Below are 14933 nucleotides of genomic sequence, written 5' to 3'. Positions count from 1 at the left end.
GACGGCGTGAGCACAGCAGATCGGAGACACTAGCATTACACGGCGACGAGAGTCGCTTTGCTCGCGACAGCAGCCTATGTCGACATGTTGAGGCTGTGGTGCCGCACGTCAGTCTCAGCGCCCGCCACAAGGAGCGCTCGGGCCCACTCACAGCATGTTGCTGCCGCCCGGGATGTAGCTGACGTTCCGTGCGTTGCTGAGCGTCTGGGCAATCTCCTTGCTCGCCTCAATGCGACGGATCGTCAGCAGGCCGTCGCCCGCCTTCTCGAGCGCCTTCGAGATGGTCTGCGCCGCCTCGGCCTCGCCCTCGGCGCGAATGACGGATGCCTGACGCTCTTGCTCGGCCTGCGAGAGGAGATCGTCAGTGCTGTGCTCCAGCCTGACGCAGCCACATCGCCTTGTGCGCTGGCAGCACTGCCTCGCCGCGCAGCGTTCTTCTGACGCCCTCAAGCCGTGCACGCACCTTCTCGACGACGAACTTGGCGCGCTCGGCGTCCTGCTGCGCAATCTGCTTCTGCTCGACGGCCTTGGTGAACTCCTGGCCGAAGGTCATGTGCGTCTGTAGGGCGCACGTCAGTCGAGGCAGAGCGCGCCGCATGCAGCGCCACGCACGATGGACACGTCCTCGAGCTTGATGTTGAACTCGCTGGCACGCTTCAGCAGGTCCTCGCGGATGCGCGAGCTGACGACCTCGCGCTGGGTGATGAGCTCGGCGGCGTCGAACTGCGCGACGATAGCCTTGAGCACCTCGTTGCCGATCGACGGCAGCACGCGCTCGTCGTAGTCGAGGCCGAGCGACTGGTAGATCTTGCTCAGGTGCGCCACGTCGGGCCGCGAGAGGACACGCAGCGTGAGCGAGACCATCTGCAGGTCCTTAGAGCCCGTCGTCGTCGAAATGTTCTGCGTGACCGGCGTTAGTCGGGCGATGGAGGGCTTCGTGCGCTGCATACGCGGCCGCTGGCTGTGCGAGCCATTGACAGGTCCTACAGACGAGACTGCTCTCGCCGTGTATGCGCTCCCCAGCTGCGGCCGCACTGCCCGCTCTCCGTACACCCCACGCGCCGCCACTCACACGCGGCTTGACGCGCACGTCGTAGAGGATGGCGCGCTGGAGCCAGGGCACGAGGAAGTGCGTGCCCTCGCTCGTGGCCTCGTTGCGCACGCCCGAGAAGCGGTCGAACATGACGGCGCGGTAGCCGCCGGGCACGTCGTACAGCGCCGACTGCAGCGTGATGGCGGCAAGGCCGAGCGGCACGGCGAAGCGGGCGAGGAGCTGCGACATGCTGGGCGGGGGGTGGGTGAGGTGGGGGAGGAGCGGGTCGTGACAGGTCCTTTGTCGCAGCTGCGCAGCGCCTGAGCGGCTGTGGAGCGTGCGCGACGCTGACCCAGCCGTTTCGAGGGTCGACTACACTTTTGACAGGCGCATGCAATACAATCCGGGTCGCGGCCGAGGCTGATTTTGTATTCACCCTGACGCCAGCTCTCGCGCGGGACTGGGCCAGCTTCTTCCTCTCTCTCCCTGTCCAACGGTCAAGACAGCCGCCTCAAGATCCCAAATCTGCGCCGCTATGGCGTCCGTCATGCTCGCAAGCAGCAGCCGAGTGGGTCTGGCGCTTCTGAGCGTTGGAACTAGGATACCCGGTCTGCAGGTGCAGGGCATCCGTGCCGCCTCGTCCAAGGGCCGCAGCGGCTCGTCCAACCGCTGGCTCGCAAGGCAGAAGGCCGATCCAGTGCGTGAGACAAAAAGACCGGAGCCTCACCTAGCTCATACCTAGTCCTAGTTCGTCGCGGCTCGAGCAGAGGAGGGCTTCGTCTCGCGCGGAGCGTTCAAGCTCGTGCGTGAGCCCGCTTTGCACTTTGCACGCCGAAGCTGACGCCGTCTACAGAAGCAACTGGCAGAGCGAACGTCGCTGCTGGGCCGCGGCAAGTGCATCGTCGACCTCGGCGCTGCGCCCGGCGGGTGGACGCAGGTGGCCGTGCAGAGCGGCGCAAAGGTCTTCGCCGTCGACCTGCTGCCGCTGGACCAGCAGGCGGCGTCGGGCGCTACTGTGTTGCAAGGCGACTTCCTCTCGTGCGTGCAGAGCGATCGGTTGCGGCTGCCTACGAATTGACACCGAGAATTAGCGAGGAGCTGCACGAGGCATTGCGCAGCAGCATCCTCAGCTCCTACGGCCGGCGAGGCGATGCCCGTGAGGGCGAGGAGCTGTCTGCGCCCGAAGCGGAAGCTTTGAGAGGCGAAGCTGTCGGCAAAGACGGAGCGACGTCCAAGACGCAGAGTCAGCAAGAGAGAATCAGCCTGGATGCCGAGCGGCCGTTGGAGGACCCCTCTGGTGCCCAGACGAAGGACGCGCCTGCGCCCAAGGACCGCGATGGGCGGCTCGTCGACATTGTGCTGTCGGACATGATGGGTGCGTGGAGCAGCTTCCGCACATTCCCGCTTCGCTGACCAGCGCACAGCCAACATGTCTGGCAACCAGGTGCGCGACCGCGCCAACTCGCTCGACCTGCTCAAGGCCGCCTTTCTCTTCGCGGCGCGCAACATCCGCTGCACGCACGGCTCGAAGCTTGTGATGAAGTACTTTGAGTCGCAAGAGGCGCAGGACTTCAGACGCAAGGGTTTGTGCTAGAAGAGCCCTGCGTCTTACTCCATTCTGACACGTCGGCTATGATGCAGTCCTCGAGAAGGCCTTCAATAGCGTCACGACGGTCAAGGTGGCCGCGAGCCGCAAGACCAGCTCGGAGATGTACCTCGTCGCAAGCGGGCCGCGACGCAGCGTGCTCTCGCAGAGCGCAGAGGAGCTCGAGGTACTCATGGATGTATAGACAGCGGGCTCAGGCGCGACGAGTCTGCCGATTCAAGCCCGCAACCACCAGCCCGCCAGCACTGCAATGACGCCGAAGAAGAGTGCGGCGCGGCGCAGCACACGCCGCTGGGCAGCCTGCAGCACGTCTGATCGGCGCTGGCGTCAGCATTGGCCACGTCGCTGCCGCAACGACGACGCACCTTCCCACACGGCCTCGGTCGCCGCTGCGTCGTTTACGTGAGGCATCTTGACCTGCGGCACGGGCCGGCCCAGGAAGGTGCACAGCGGCTCCCAGCCGTCCTGCGGGCCCCAGAGCAGCAGCCTCTCGGGCGGAATCGTCGCGATGATGTCGGCCTGCCACGATCGGTGTCAGTTCCCGCCTCAGCACCCGCCAGGATACCCAATGCACGCACGTTGTGCTGCTCGTAGATGCGCCGCGAAATGGCGCTGTCGCGTGTCCAGCTGGCGCTGTCGCTCGTCGAGTCGCTCTTCCAGAACTTCCAAGACTTGCTCTTCTTCTTCGATTCGACCTCCCAGAAGTAGCGTGCAGCAAGCAGTGTGTGGCGCAGCATCGCCCGCATCGGCGCGTCGAAAACGTACAGCAGCTTGAGGCGCAGCGTTGGCGTGAAGCCCTTGACGACGACGAGCCACGACTTGTGCCACGAGTCTGCGGCGCGCTTCGCTTCAGCAGGCACAGCAAAGCCACGCTCTCTCTTCTACGCACCGGTGTTGCGGATGTTGAGGATGATCTTGAACTGCGGCAGGCCTCAGTGCCACTCATCGACGCTTGACCTCCACGCGGCTCACCTCGGGGTCGTCCTTGTGCATCTCCCACAGCTCGCGCCAGAAGATGACGACGGGCATGTCGCCGGCGGCCTGGCAGCCGCCGAGCAGTTCGTCGAGCGTGCGGTGCAGCTCGAGGGTGCGCTTCGCCGACGGCGGCGTCTCCCACTTGAGCTGGCACGCCCGCAGCCAGCGCGCTGCGTCCGAGTTCGCATGGCCGCCTCGCAGCGGTGCACGCCACGACTTGAAGCCGTGGTAGCTCGGCGAGTCTGCCCGCCACATCAGTGCCGCTCGAAGCGCGCCGGTATCACGCTCGACTCACAGCCCAGCTGCACGAGCGCCTGCTGCGTGCTCGACGTCGCCGTGCGGCTCATGCCGAGCGACAGGACGCGTAGCGGCACGCGGCGCGGGCCCTCGTGGTAGTGGTCGTCTCAAAGCGAGCGTCAGACGAGGGCAAGTGCGACGGGGTGCACGGCTCACTGTACGGATCGAGGGCGTCGAAGGTGGACATCTTGAGCGATGGAGGTGAGAAAGTGACCGAAGAGGCCGGGCGGCACCGTTGCTGCTGCCTTTAAGCGTCTCTCCGGCAAGCTGCCGCTCTGCCTCGCAGCACTTTACTCCACCTGCTCAGCCCTCTCGCCGGCCCGAGCACGCCATGCCGCCGACGCCCTCCGTTGGGCAAGCGTCACCCGGCCGGGTGAATGACGACTGGAGGAGGAGAGCCGTGCTTGCGGGCGGGCAGCAGGCGGCAGAGCTATCGCCGGCGCCGGCTGGCAATGCCACTCAGGGGGTCACCGCCGCCGGGCGCCAAAGTGGGCGGTGGCGTCGCTCTGGCGCGCGACTCCCTCGGCAGCAAAGAAGAAGCCCGCCCCTTTACATATCCCGTCGCCGTCCGACCGGCCCTCCTTACCGTCCTCGCCAGGCGGTGTGCTGCTGCAGCGAAGCAGCAGACGCGCGAGGGCTCCGCGCTGTGATGGACAGGAAAGAGCACTCGACTAAGGATGCCCTCTCAACGGCGTCGGCGTACCTTCAGCTGTGCGAGCGACAAGCGTCGTGTTAGCAGATGCAGGACTAGCTCCGCAGACGGACATTGAAGCGCGGACTGCGCGGCCGTGGCTGCCGCTCTCACCATCAACACGGACGCCACCGCAGCACTCTAGCTGCGCCGCGTCTGCTGCTCAGGGGACCACGGACGCGCGTCGCTGCGCCGCTCTCCTCGCGCAGGTGCGCAAGGAAAGCAGGCCTCCGGTCACCGCATCTGTGTGCATGGCGGTCCTCAACTCGCGAAGGATGCATGGCAAGTCGGAGCAGCCAGGCGCGAGAACGGGCTGCGACCGCTGTCGCCGGCGACGCCCGCGTGTCGTCACGCGTTGCCAAAACGGGCGCGTCTATTCGTGGCCTGCGGCGTCCAGACAAGCTCTGACACGCCGTGGAAGAGTGCACTCACGCTGCGATGTGCCAAGGGTACACATCCACTTATAGCCCTTCATCCTTCCTCGACGATCGGTCACCGAGCAGAGGCAGGCGGACGGCAGCACGTCCGTCCAGGATCTCGGGCGCGGCACGGCTACTTCTCGGCCCAGCCCACCCTCTCCCGCACAAAGCACCCCGTATCACTCGCTTTTCCCGATCTCACACAGAGTGCCCACGCTCTTCATCTGTGCTCGCAACACCGCGGAGCAGGCAGCACGGCACTGCACGAGTCACAGCAGGCAGATGCCATGACGGCACTGGACGAGCGCACGGCGACGCTGCACAGCGCTCGCAGACGTCGAGCGAGACACAGTCGGCCGGCCGCCAGTGACGGTGACGTCCCTCGCCACCGCCTGCACAGGCGCACACGGCAGCCTAATGCGCCCGCCATGAGCTGCCCTTCGCCTTCTCGTCCGCCTTGCCACCGCTCTCTCGCGCCCCTCGCACTCTCCGCCCACGGCCGCCATGATCGACGTGCCGCTGTCCAACATGCTCGGCCTCTGGCCCTTTGGCGAGCCGTCGCCGCAGAGCGAGCCCGAGCATCTGCTTGCTGGCCCGAGTGAGTCGCTGTGCCGCGCGACGGCCGTGCCTTGCGCAGCTGTTGACGCCCGTGCCTGCGCCGCAGTGCTGCCGCAGCCGGTGCTCGATGCGCGCTTCCTCGCCACGCTCATGGGCAGCGAGTCGTCCGCAGACGGTCCCAAGACACCGGACAGCGCAGCACCACCAGCGCTCCCACGCCCGCAGCCGCAGCCGTGGAGTCTGGCAGCGAGTGGCAGCGACGGCGCCGCAAGCAGCGTGTCGCAGGCGCCCAGCACATGTGTCGGTCAGGCAAGCTCGGTGAGTGCACGCACAGCTTCGACTTTAGCGGCAGCATCCACTCAGACCTCGTCGCCAGCCCTTCCGCACGCTCGACGACACGACGGACGCACAGGATGCGGCAGCTGCCGGCTCGTCGCGTTGCAGCGAGCGGCTGCGGCGCAAGCGTCCCAGCTGGCTCTTGTCGTTCCGCGCCGCCGCCAATCTGGGCGGACCGTGGGACGAGTGGGAGTTGCCGGCGACACTGACGACGGCGGCGGGCACCAGCAACGCCGTGTCGGCCGCGCGCATGCTCGACCACCTGCTGGCACGCTTCTACGCGCAGCCGAGCTTCAACAGCCTCGTCGTGGCGCAGCCGGAGCGCCTCATGGCACGCCTGCGCCGCGACGCGCCCGACCCGGCGCCGGGCTTCCTGCTGCGTACCATAGCAGCGTGCGCGGCTGGCCTGCCGGAAAGCGAGCCCGAGCTGCGTGCGTGCGCCGCGCGCCTGCTCGACGAGGCACACGAGGACGTCTGGGATGTGCTGCGCGCCGGCGAGGAGTCGCTCGAGCTCATCCAGGCGCTGCTGCTGCTCGCCGCCAACTGGCCCGGCGAGCCGGACTGCGAGCCGCGCCGCAAGTGCCTGCACAGCGCGCTCGAGCTTGGCGCCGCGCTGGGCCTCGAGCGCACGTCGCAGCTGTACGAGTCGCCCGGCCCGCCGGTGACGCGCTACGTGCTGCTCTGGTGCCTCTACCTCGCCGACAAGCTCGACTGTGTCGCCGTCGGCGGTGAGCCGGCACGCCTCAAGGCCGCGCGCATCGACTGGTGCATGCCCACGCCCGAGCGCGTCGCCGAGGTGCTGGGCAACGAGCCGGGCCCGCACGCACTGCGCCTCGCTCAGCTCGCTGCCGGCGGCCTGGCACTGGCCCGGGTGCTCGAGGACGTGCTCGAGGCGCTCTACGCGCCCATCACTGCCGTGCCGCCGACGCTCGAGGAGCTCGAGCAGCGCACGCGTGTCATGGAGCGGCGTCTGGAGCAAGGTGAGAGACGCGCGAGGACCGGACCCGACCTATGCTGACACCTCTCGCTAGTCTGCTTCTCACAGCGTCACCTGCTCCACGTGCCGCACTGGCCGTGCGCCGTAGATGTGCTCTGCATCGACACCATCTCGCGCCTTGTTCATCTCATCCAGCTCATTCTGTACCGCTCGGTGCTGGTCGCAAGGATCTGCGCGACTCTGGCCGTAGCGCACGCTCAAGGACGCCAAATCAGCACGCACAACTTCGTCAACTTCAGCGACGCCACCGAAGAGCGAGCGCTGAGCGCCAGCATCGAGAGCGCCTGGCACCTGCTGCACCCGCCCGGCTACCGGCTGCAGACGCTGCAAGTCGCCTCGGTCGCATCCTTCTCGCGCGCCGCCATCGCGCCCGATGCACGCCTCGACTGCGCCCGCTTCGGCGCCGTCATGGGCGCTAGGCTGCTGGCCTTCGTGGCGCGCTACTGGTCCAGCTGGGAAGAAGGACTCGGCGTCGTCTTTGCCGTGCCGCGTCTCGTCTCGTCGCAACAGTCACGCCAGGCGGCTCGCCAGCTGCGTGCCCGCGCACACACCGACCCGGGCGCCGAGCCGCTGCGCTGGCGCACGGCGACGACGCCCGCTCGTCCCGCCGCCGAGCTGGCACTGCATCCTGCGATTGAGCAGCGCACGCCCGTGCAGGCCTTCGTCAATGCCGGCGCCGCGCGCCGCGACGAGTCGCTCTCGCCAGCGTACAGCGTGTTTGGCGTCGACGTGCAGACGTACCTGCACGGCGTGGCGCGCACGCAGCGCCAGCTCTCGCACTCGACACGCCCCGGCCTCGCGCCGCTGCCGCCGCCGTCGTACGAGGCGGCCGTGCAGCAGCAGCAGGCCGACTACCGCCGGCAGGCGTCCGCCTCGCTGCCTCGCACGCGCAACATCGCGCCCTACCCGCTCGCCCGCCGCGCCGCCTCCTGATCGCTTCTCGCTTGCCGACCCGATGCCCTGACCCCGATGCCCCATCTCTCTGCCCGATCTAAGCGCCGCCAAGGACGACGCGCTGCACCATCTCAAAGACCCGGACCGACACGACACGACCAGCACACCGCACCACACCGCACGCACCGCAGCGTCACAGCTGGAGAGGGCGAGATCACATGAATTCCAGAGCGGGCGCAAGTAGGTAAAAATACAATGTTGTGTTGTGAATGCGAGGTTGAGCGGCGAGTAGGTCGTGGTCAGAGGCGATGTGCTAAGATAGAAGTCGGGTTGCCTGCGGCGAGTGGCGGCAGTGACGGAGTGATGGTGTGAGAGAGAGCGTCCGGCGCTCAGCAGGCCCAGACGCGCTGCAGCGCCCGCTCGTTCCACGTCTCGAGGCCGCCGGCGTCGGCAGGAGTGAGTGAGCGCACACACGTCTTGGCGGCGTCCTCGTCCTCGGCGTAGAGCACCGCGTGGTGCGCGATGCCGAGGCGACGGCGCAGCGCCGCAGCGATGCGTGGCGGCGCCGCAACGTCCAGTGCGAGGCTTGGACGCTGAGCGAGCAGTGTGCGCAGCGCAGTGACAAGGAGCGCGACCTGCGTGCGGAACGGCTGCTCCTCTGTGCCACCCGCGGGCACGAGGCGCAGCTCGAGCAGTGCCAGCTTGGGCAGCGCCAGCAGTGCCGCCGTATGTGCCGATGTCAGCTCAGAGACGAAGAGCGTCAGGCGCGTCGTGTGCGCAAAGAGCGGCAGCGCCGCGCTTGGCACGGCGTCAAGCAGCACGTGCGCGGGGCGTGCACCTGTGCGTAGGCGTGCACATGGCGAGTTGAGCAGCGCCCGCTGTGCGCGCCGCGAGAGCGCCAGCGTCTGCAGTGCCGGGAGCAACAGCAGCAGCTGCTCGGCGGCACCCGCGTGCGTGGCGCCGAGGAAGAGCACCTGCGGCAGCGTGCACAGCTTCGGCGACGCGAGCAGCGCGATGCGTGCCAGGTGCATGGCGGCCTCGGAGCGCAGCGCCACATGCGCCAGCAGCAGGCGGCGCACGAGGGCGGCGTGGGCGTGCGAGAGCGGCGCCACGTCGCTGGGGCGCAGCGTGCCGTCGCCGAGGCCGAGGCGCAGGATGTGCATGCTGAGCTCGGGCGGCAGCGTGCGGAAGCACGCACTGAGCGGCGGCGGCGGCGCGTGCCGTGCGGCAAGCAGCGCCCTAAGCGGCTGCGGCGTACGGGCTGCGAGCCAGCTCTGTGCAGTGTCCCTCAGACGCGGCGGCGGCGCGTGCATCTTTGCGAAGCTGCGCGTGCGGTGGGCGTAGCGGTGCGGCGGGCGCCGCGGCGGCACGTCGGGCGTCTCGGCACCGAGGCCGGCGACGGCGCGGTAGAGGTGCAGGGCGAGGAGCACGTGTGCGCCGGCGAGGAGCGCGAGGCCGTGCGTGAGGCGCTGCAGCTGCTGCACGGCGCCTGACGGCGGCGCCGGGACACAGGCGGCGATGCGGGCGCGCAGCAGCACGGCGAGCGGGAGCAGCGGGGCGAGGTAGGCGAGGTAGGGCGGCATGCCGGCAAGCGAGGGTATGATGGTGGGTGGTGGTGGTGAGAGCGCAGCTACAGCGCGGCCGCTGCTCAGGCGGGCGAGGGCATCTGCGTGCGGCGAGTGGCGGCGGGCAGAGATGCAAGATGCGCTGCGCTGGCCGGCGGGTGACGGGTGCGGCCGCCGGGAGGAGATGGTGGGAGATCAACAGCGAGATCGCAGCGCGCGTGTTAAGATGCGGTGCAGTGGCGCCCCAGACCAGACGCGCTCGCTGGCCCCGCCAGATTTTGCGGGCACTCCGCCTGTGTGGACCCCTGATGGCGACTTGAGGCCCCGCCCGCTAATCGCACACTCGCGCCGTGCCCGCGCCCCGAGATCAGATGCGCTTGGCCGTGGGACCGCTTCGGCCGCCGCATCACGTGGCGCCGCTGGGATGCCGATAGCCCTCCTCGAGCCATCCTTGGGGCCTCACGCGGAGCACAGACGCCTGGGCGAGCTGATGGCATGTCTTTTTTTCGGTCCGGCGCCGCACGTCCTCCCCGGCGCGGCGACGTGCGCGCGTAGAGTATGTACAGGAGCTGGCAGGCAGGCAGGCCGGGACGGAGTGGGATGCGGGCGACGGGTCGGCGGGCTTGGGGGGTTGGGCGAGAGGGTAGGAGCGCACGCGGCGCACCAGGCGCAGCGGCGCACCATGGCAAGGCGGAGATCGGGAAGAGCGGGAGGAGAGTTCGAGCGGGACGGAGCGCTGGAGCGGGAACAGTGAGAGAGAGAGACAGAGACGGGCGACTTGGATCGTGAGATGGGAGGGAGGGCCGCTGGTGCGGCGTGCTGGCGAGGGAGAGGAGGAGAGGGGCGGCCGATGCGAGCATGGCAGCAGCGTGCGTGCTGACGCGCGGCCGAGAGCTGGTCGATGGGCTGCCGGGACGCGGGAATAAGAGAGCGTGAGGTACTGTAGGTCTTGATCGCGCAGGCCGAAGACGGACGGATGAGAGAGCGTGGAGGGATGGACGGAGCCGGGTCGGAGACTTGTAATGCATGGCGGACGCAGCGCCGAGGCGCAGATGGATGAGGACGAGGCAAAGGGGGCAGACTGAGAGCGTGGCGGGAGAGGCGGCATCGTCCTTGGAAACAGGATTCGGCTGGCGAGACGCAGCGCCTGAATCGGTGATGAAGGCGCTCGTCGAGGAGCTGAGCGATGTGCTCGTGCGGACGCGTCGGGCTAAAATAAAGGGCAGGCAGGAAGAGCAGCAGCGGCGCGCCGCCAGAAGAGAAAGGTGTGCGGGGTGAGCGTCTAGACGAAGAAGTGCGTGTTGATGCGGCTCGTCGGCGCCACGGCCATCTCCTCCATCTTGTACGTGTTGAGCTCCTCCTTGATGCGCTGCGCCAGCAGCGGCGTGAGGCGATTGCACGTCGCCAGCTCGCCGCGGCGGTCGTACACGTGTGCCGGCCACGTCGAGTGGAAGATCTGCTGCTCGGCAAAGATGATGCGCTTCTTCTGCGGCGCCGTGACGGAGCGCTGCGGCACGCTGTTCGACGAGCCGGGCTTCATCATGAGCGAGAGCGTCGGCATCGACGAGTTCGAGTGGTGGCCCATCGGCGCGCCCGACGGCAGGTTGCGCGCGCTGCCGATCGGCGACTCGACCGTCGGCGTGCGCTCGCCCGACGCCGGCGAGTCGGGCCGCAGCGGCGCCACGCCGTCCATGCGGTCCGTGCCCGCCGGCGTCTCAGACATCTGCGACATGAGCGGCACGCCGGGCGTCACACCGCCAGCGGCCGCAACGGGCGGCGCGTCGTACGAGTTGGCGCGCAGGCGACCCGCGAATGGCTTCTCGAACGCACCGACGCCAGCGGGCCCGCTCGGCCGCTCCTGGCCGGTGTTCTTAAGGATGCCGCGCACCGACTTGATGTTGGCGGCGCTGGCACGCGCCTGCTCGATGCCCTCGCCCCAGTGGCGCAGGCTGTCGGTCTCAAACTCGTCGCCAGACTCCTCGCCGCCGCGCGAGCCTGGCAGCCGTGGCGGCGCCAGCGGCTCCTCGTCGTCGTCGTAGCCCGCACCGTCATACGCCTGCTCGTCGTAGCCGTTGGCACTGCCTGCTGCGGCGCCTGCGTAGCCGGCGTAGGGGGCGTGCTGAGGCTCCTCCAGCGGCGTGGAACCTGCTGGCGACACCTGGGTGTACGAGCTCGAGGGCATGGTCTCAAGGCCCGTCGGAGCAGCGGCAGCGGCATCGGCGGCGGCAGAGCTCGTCGACGACCCGACGCCGAGCTTTTTGCGCCAGCCGCGCTTGCTCTTCAGCCGCTCCTTCTCGCGCTCGACCATCTTCTGCCGCGTCTCCATGACGTCGTCTGTCGTCTTCGTCTTGGACGCACGCGCGCGGGCCTCGGACTCAGCGGCAGCAGCGGCGGCAGCAGCGACACGCTCGCGCTCGGCACGCGCCTCGGCCTCGGCCTTCATCTGCAGCTGGTGTTGCCGCACGTACGAGGCCGCCGGCGTCATCATGTCGGACGACTCGAGCTCGACGGTCGCGTGCGAGACGGAGGCCAGTGCCGGCGCGCCCTTCTTCGTCTTGCTCGCCTTGTCGGCCTTCTTGTCTTTCTTGCCGAACAGCGTCGAGGACGAGGACGACGCCGCGAGCGTCGAGTCGTCTGCGGCGCCGGGTCCGCGCTCCGGGATCGTGCCGAAGGCGTCGCCCTGCATGCCGTCGCGGCCGCCGTCCTTGTCCTTGTTGAACATGTTCGTCAGGCCCATGAGGCTGTGCCGGCGCGCCAGCTTGCCGAGGTTGCCGACCTTGCGCAGCATGACCGAGGCGCTCGAGACGGTCGACGAGATCGAAATGTTGTCCGTCGACGAGTTGAACTTGCGGTTGAAGAGGCTGCGCTTGCCGCCGCCGCCCTCGGCCGAGCCCGACAGCGGCGGGCGGCCGCTGCGCCGCGAGCTGATGGACGCGGCGGATGAGGCTGGCATGACCGGTGCGCCGTTGTCGGGCGTCCGTGGCGGCGAGGTGGAGCGCGTCGAGCCCGTCGAGCCGTTCGTGTCCGCCGACGAGTTGGAGAAGGCCGGCGGCTGGCTGGAGACAGCATCAGACTTGCGGCCGATGACGCGGCCGCCCTGCTGCCGTTCCGGCGCGGCAGCGGCAGCCTCGGCAGCCTGGATCTCCGACAGCGTCGAGAACGACAGGGCTTTCCTCAGCTTGCCCAGACCTCCCTTCTTGGCGGGTGCGGCGGCGGCAGGCTGCACTGGCGTAGCTCGCCCGTCGTTGCCGTCATCGCTGCCGCCGTACACTGCAGCAGAGTCGTCATCGTCATCATCTGCAGTCGGCTGCGCCCGCTGCGATAGCGGTGACGGCTTCTTGCCACCGACGCCGGCGTTGGCCGGTGTCGGCGTGGTGCGGCCGCCGGTGGAGCTCGCAATCGAAGACGACGACTCTTGCCGCGAGTGGCTCGGCGGCGTCATGGAGCCCGAATCGGAGCGCCCGCTGTCGGAGCGCGAGGCCTCGGGACGGCGCGGCAGCGAGTCGCTGCTCGACGACGGCAGTGTCGAGGAGCGCGAGCCGGGACCGCGCAGGTGCGAGAGGCCGGCCTGCGGCACTGCTTGCGAGTGAGGGGCAGCTCGTACACTGCCGGCGGCGACGGAGGAGTACGAAACAGGTGCCGCGCCGCCCGTGCGTGCCGATCCGCTGCCCGCCGAGGCGGTGCTAGACGAGCGCGTGCGTGGCGGCAAGCCGGCATGGAGCGAGCCATTGAGCGTCGGCGAGGGCAGCGGCGATGCAGTCGGGTGTCCGAACTGGATCGGCGCAGGGTTGCTGGCAGCGTCGGACCGGGTCGGCGCGCGCCGGTACGGGTGGAAGCCGCCACTGCCGTTGCTGCCGGCCTGGCTGCCCGAGGAGTTGTTCGACGAGCCTGACGAGTGCGTCGACTGCGGCAGCATGCCGCTCGGCGGCAGCGCGCGCATCGCCGCGTTGGCCACGTACACGCCCGGGTACGCCTGCTGCGTCAGCGTGTCGTTGTAGGTGAGCGGCGGCGGCCGCTGCGGGCCGGACGTCGTGCGTCGCCGGCGGCCGTCCTCCGCCGCGCTGGAGCCGCCCGAGTGGTCGCTTCCGCCGGCGTGGTGCCGAGCCTGCGACGCCAGCATCTGCTGGTACTGCGCCCACGCGAACTGGTTTGGCGGTGCCATCGGCGCCGGGCCGCCCATCATCGGCGCCTGGCCGAATGCAGGCATGCCGGGCATCATCTGCGGGCAGCGTGTCAGCATTGTCGCTCAGCGGTCCTGCCGGCACACGCGGCACGCCGGGCACTCACCTGCGACGAAAACGGCGCGCCAAAGCCGCCCATGGCGGGCAGCTGGAACATCTGCTGCTGCTGCATCTGCTGCATCTGCTGCTGCTGCATGTGCTGTTGCTGCTGCTGCATCTGCTGCTGCTGTGGCGGCGGCACGGATGCGGCGCGCGTCGGCTGCTGCTGCTCGGCGGCGGCGGCGTAGCTGCGCGGCTGCGGCGACGTGCTGTTGCTGCGCACCGTCGGCGGCGCCGCAAGGCCGTGCAGCGACGACGACGAGGCCTGATGCGCGTGCCGGCGCGGGTCGCCGCCGCCCTGCGCCGAGGATGTCGAGCGCCGCGGCTCGCTCTCTACCGCGCCGTGCACGTTTGGTGCGTCGTCGAAGAGCGGCGACGAGGGCGGCGGTGACCAGTTCAGAGCGAGAGACATCGCCATCAAGGTCGCAGACGCAGCGAGCGGGCCAGCAGGTGACTGAGAGCAGGCAGCGTGAGCACGCTGGCCGCAGAGCGCTCCGCGAAGAGCCGCAGGCAGCCCCGCCAGCGCCACTCTTCCCAGAGGCCACACTCACCGCTCGCAGGTGGACGCCGCAGTGCTCGGGCTAGAGCAGAAGTGCGGGCGATAGCAGCCTAGGAGCTAGTGCACGAGCGACAGCAGTGCGTAACAGAGATGCGCTGAGGCTGCTGTGCCACGAGCGAAGGCTGCGTCTGCGCTGGCAGCGAGGAGCCAAGGCAAGGCGCTGGCGGAGTGCGTGCGAGAGGCGCGCCCTTGCACCAAGCCGACTGGCGCTCTTGCGGCAGAGAGAAGAGCTCGCCGGCAGAGGTGCAGTCTACGTGAGCGAGTCGCTTCTCGTCGTCGTCGTCGCGGTCGCTGCTCGGCGTGAGCTGGCGGCGAGTCGCACGTGCAGACGCGTGTGCTCTCGCGTGGCCGGCGCCACTGGGAGACGGCGCGGGAAGAGGGCGCTCAGAGGCGGCGCTGCGAGGAGGAAGGGCGCGGTGCTGTGTCGAGGGCTGAAGCACCTGCTGGGGTCGTCTCGGGCGCGGCGGGAGGGAGGTGCGGACGGAGGATAGCACGAGCGAAGGCAAGGGTGCGGCTAGCAGCTTGGTGCTGGCAGCAGCGCGCGCGTTCAGGGCGCTCTGCGGCGGCGGCGACAGCGGCAGCGCGCGGCGGCAGCCCCCAGCCGCAGCCGCGCGCCGCGCGCCATCACAGCGTTGCGCGGCGCCGCGGCCTGCACCTGCCGCTCAGGCACTGCGCGAGACTTAGAGCCTCGGCCGGCCGCCGCCCCAGCCGGCAGGTGCAGGC

The 14933-nt window shown here is 69.1% G+C and overlaps 6 protein-coding genes across 6 annotated transcripts; 2 read left to right on the top strand and 4 right to left on the bottom strand.

Moving 5' to 3' along the window:
- Nucleotides 1–3: 3 nt before the first annotated feature.
- On the bottom strand, nt 4–1303 carry FA09DRAFT_328343 (putative prohibitin PHB1). Its single transcript, XM_025741734.1, has 5 exons — nt 1073–1303; nt 613–900; nt 464–559; nt 152–345; nt 4–93 (listed from the first exon to the last, which is right to left on the bottom strand). The coding sequence occupies exons 1-5, from the start codon at nt 1280–1282 to the stop codon at nt 75–77; spliced, it is 807 nt and encodes a 268-aa protein (XP_025600519.1). The 5' UTR covers nt 1283–1303; the 3' UTR covers nt 4–74.
- A 265-nt stretch (nt 1304–1568) lies between these two features.
- On the top strand, nt 1569–2823 carry FA09DRAFT_337059 (23S ribosomal RNA methyltransferase; the record flags this gene model as incomplete). Its single annotated transcript, XM_025743964.1, has 6 exons — nt 1569–1730; nt 1782–1835; nt 1887–2071; nt 2125–2408; nt 2458–2616; nt 2675–2823. 6 exons carry the CDS (start codon nt 1569–1571, stop codon nt 2821–2823), a joined length of 993 nt encoding a protein of 330 aa, XP_025600518.1.
- A 32-nt stretch (nt 2824–2855) lies between these two features.
- Nucleotides 2856–4551, bottom strand: FA09DRAFT_345289 (hypothetical protein; the record flags this gene model as incomplete). The annotated part of the gene is made up of 7 exons (XM_025744687.1): nt 4068–4551; nt 3910–4017; nt 3612–3856; nt 3529–3559; nt 3218–3471; nt 3005–3158; nt 2856–2950 (listed from the first exon to the last, which is right to left on the bottom strand). Exons 1-7 carry the CDS (start codon nt 4096–4098, stop codon nt 2856–2858), a joined length of 918 nt encoding a protein of 305 aa, XP_025600517.1. The 5' UTR covers nt 4099–4551.
- A 746-nt stretch (nt 4552–5297) lies between these two features.
- Nucleotides 5298–8020, top strand: FA09DRAFT_210831 (hypothetical protein). The gene is made up of 4 exons (XM_025739488.1): nt 5298–5619; nt 5686–5897; nt 5956–6895; nt 6947–8020. The coding sequence occupies exons 1-4, from the start codon at nt 5526–5528 to the stop codon at nt 7843–7845; spliced, it is 2145 nt and encodes a 714-aa protein (XP_025600516.1). The 5' UTR covers nt 5298–5525; the 3' UTR covers nt 7846–8020.
- Nucleotides 8017–9555, bottom strand: FA09DRAFT_328341 (hypothetical protein). Its single transcript, XM_025741733.1, has one exon. It carries the CDS (start codon nt 9387–9389, stop codon nt 8196–8198), a length of 1194 nt encoding a protein of 397 aa, XP_025600515.1. The 5' UTR covers nt 9390–9555; the 3' UTR covers nt 8017–8195.
- Nucleotides 9556–10566: 1011 nt separating this feature from the next.
- On the bottom strand, nt 10567–14164 carry FA09DRAFT_210777 (hypothetical protein). Its single transcript, XM_025739487.1, has 2 exons — nt 13659–14164; nt 10567–13590 (listed from the first exon to the last, which is right to left on the bottom strand). Exons 1-2 carry the CDS (start codon nt 14067–14069, stop codon nt 10654–10656), a joined length of 3348 nt encoding a protein of 1115 aa, XP_025600514.1. The 5' UTR covers nt 14070–14164; the 3' UTR covers nt 10567–10653.
- Between the last annotated feature and the right edge of the window lie 769 nt (nt 14165–14933).

This window comes from Tilletiopsis washingtonensis (assembly GCF_003144115.1).
Source record: "Tilletiopsis washingtonensis strain MCA 4186 unplaced genomic scaffold FA09scaffold_4, whole genome shotgun sequence".
In the NCBI taxonomy this organism is placed as follows: Eukaryota; Fungi; Basidiomycota; class Exobasidiomycetes; order Entylomatales; genus Tilletiopsis; species Tilletiopsis washingtonensis.
Note: the sequence above shows the minus strand (reverse complement) of the source record. Positions and strands in the feature narration are given on the sequence as shown.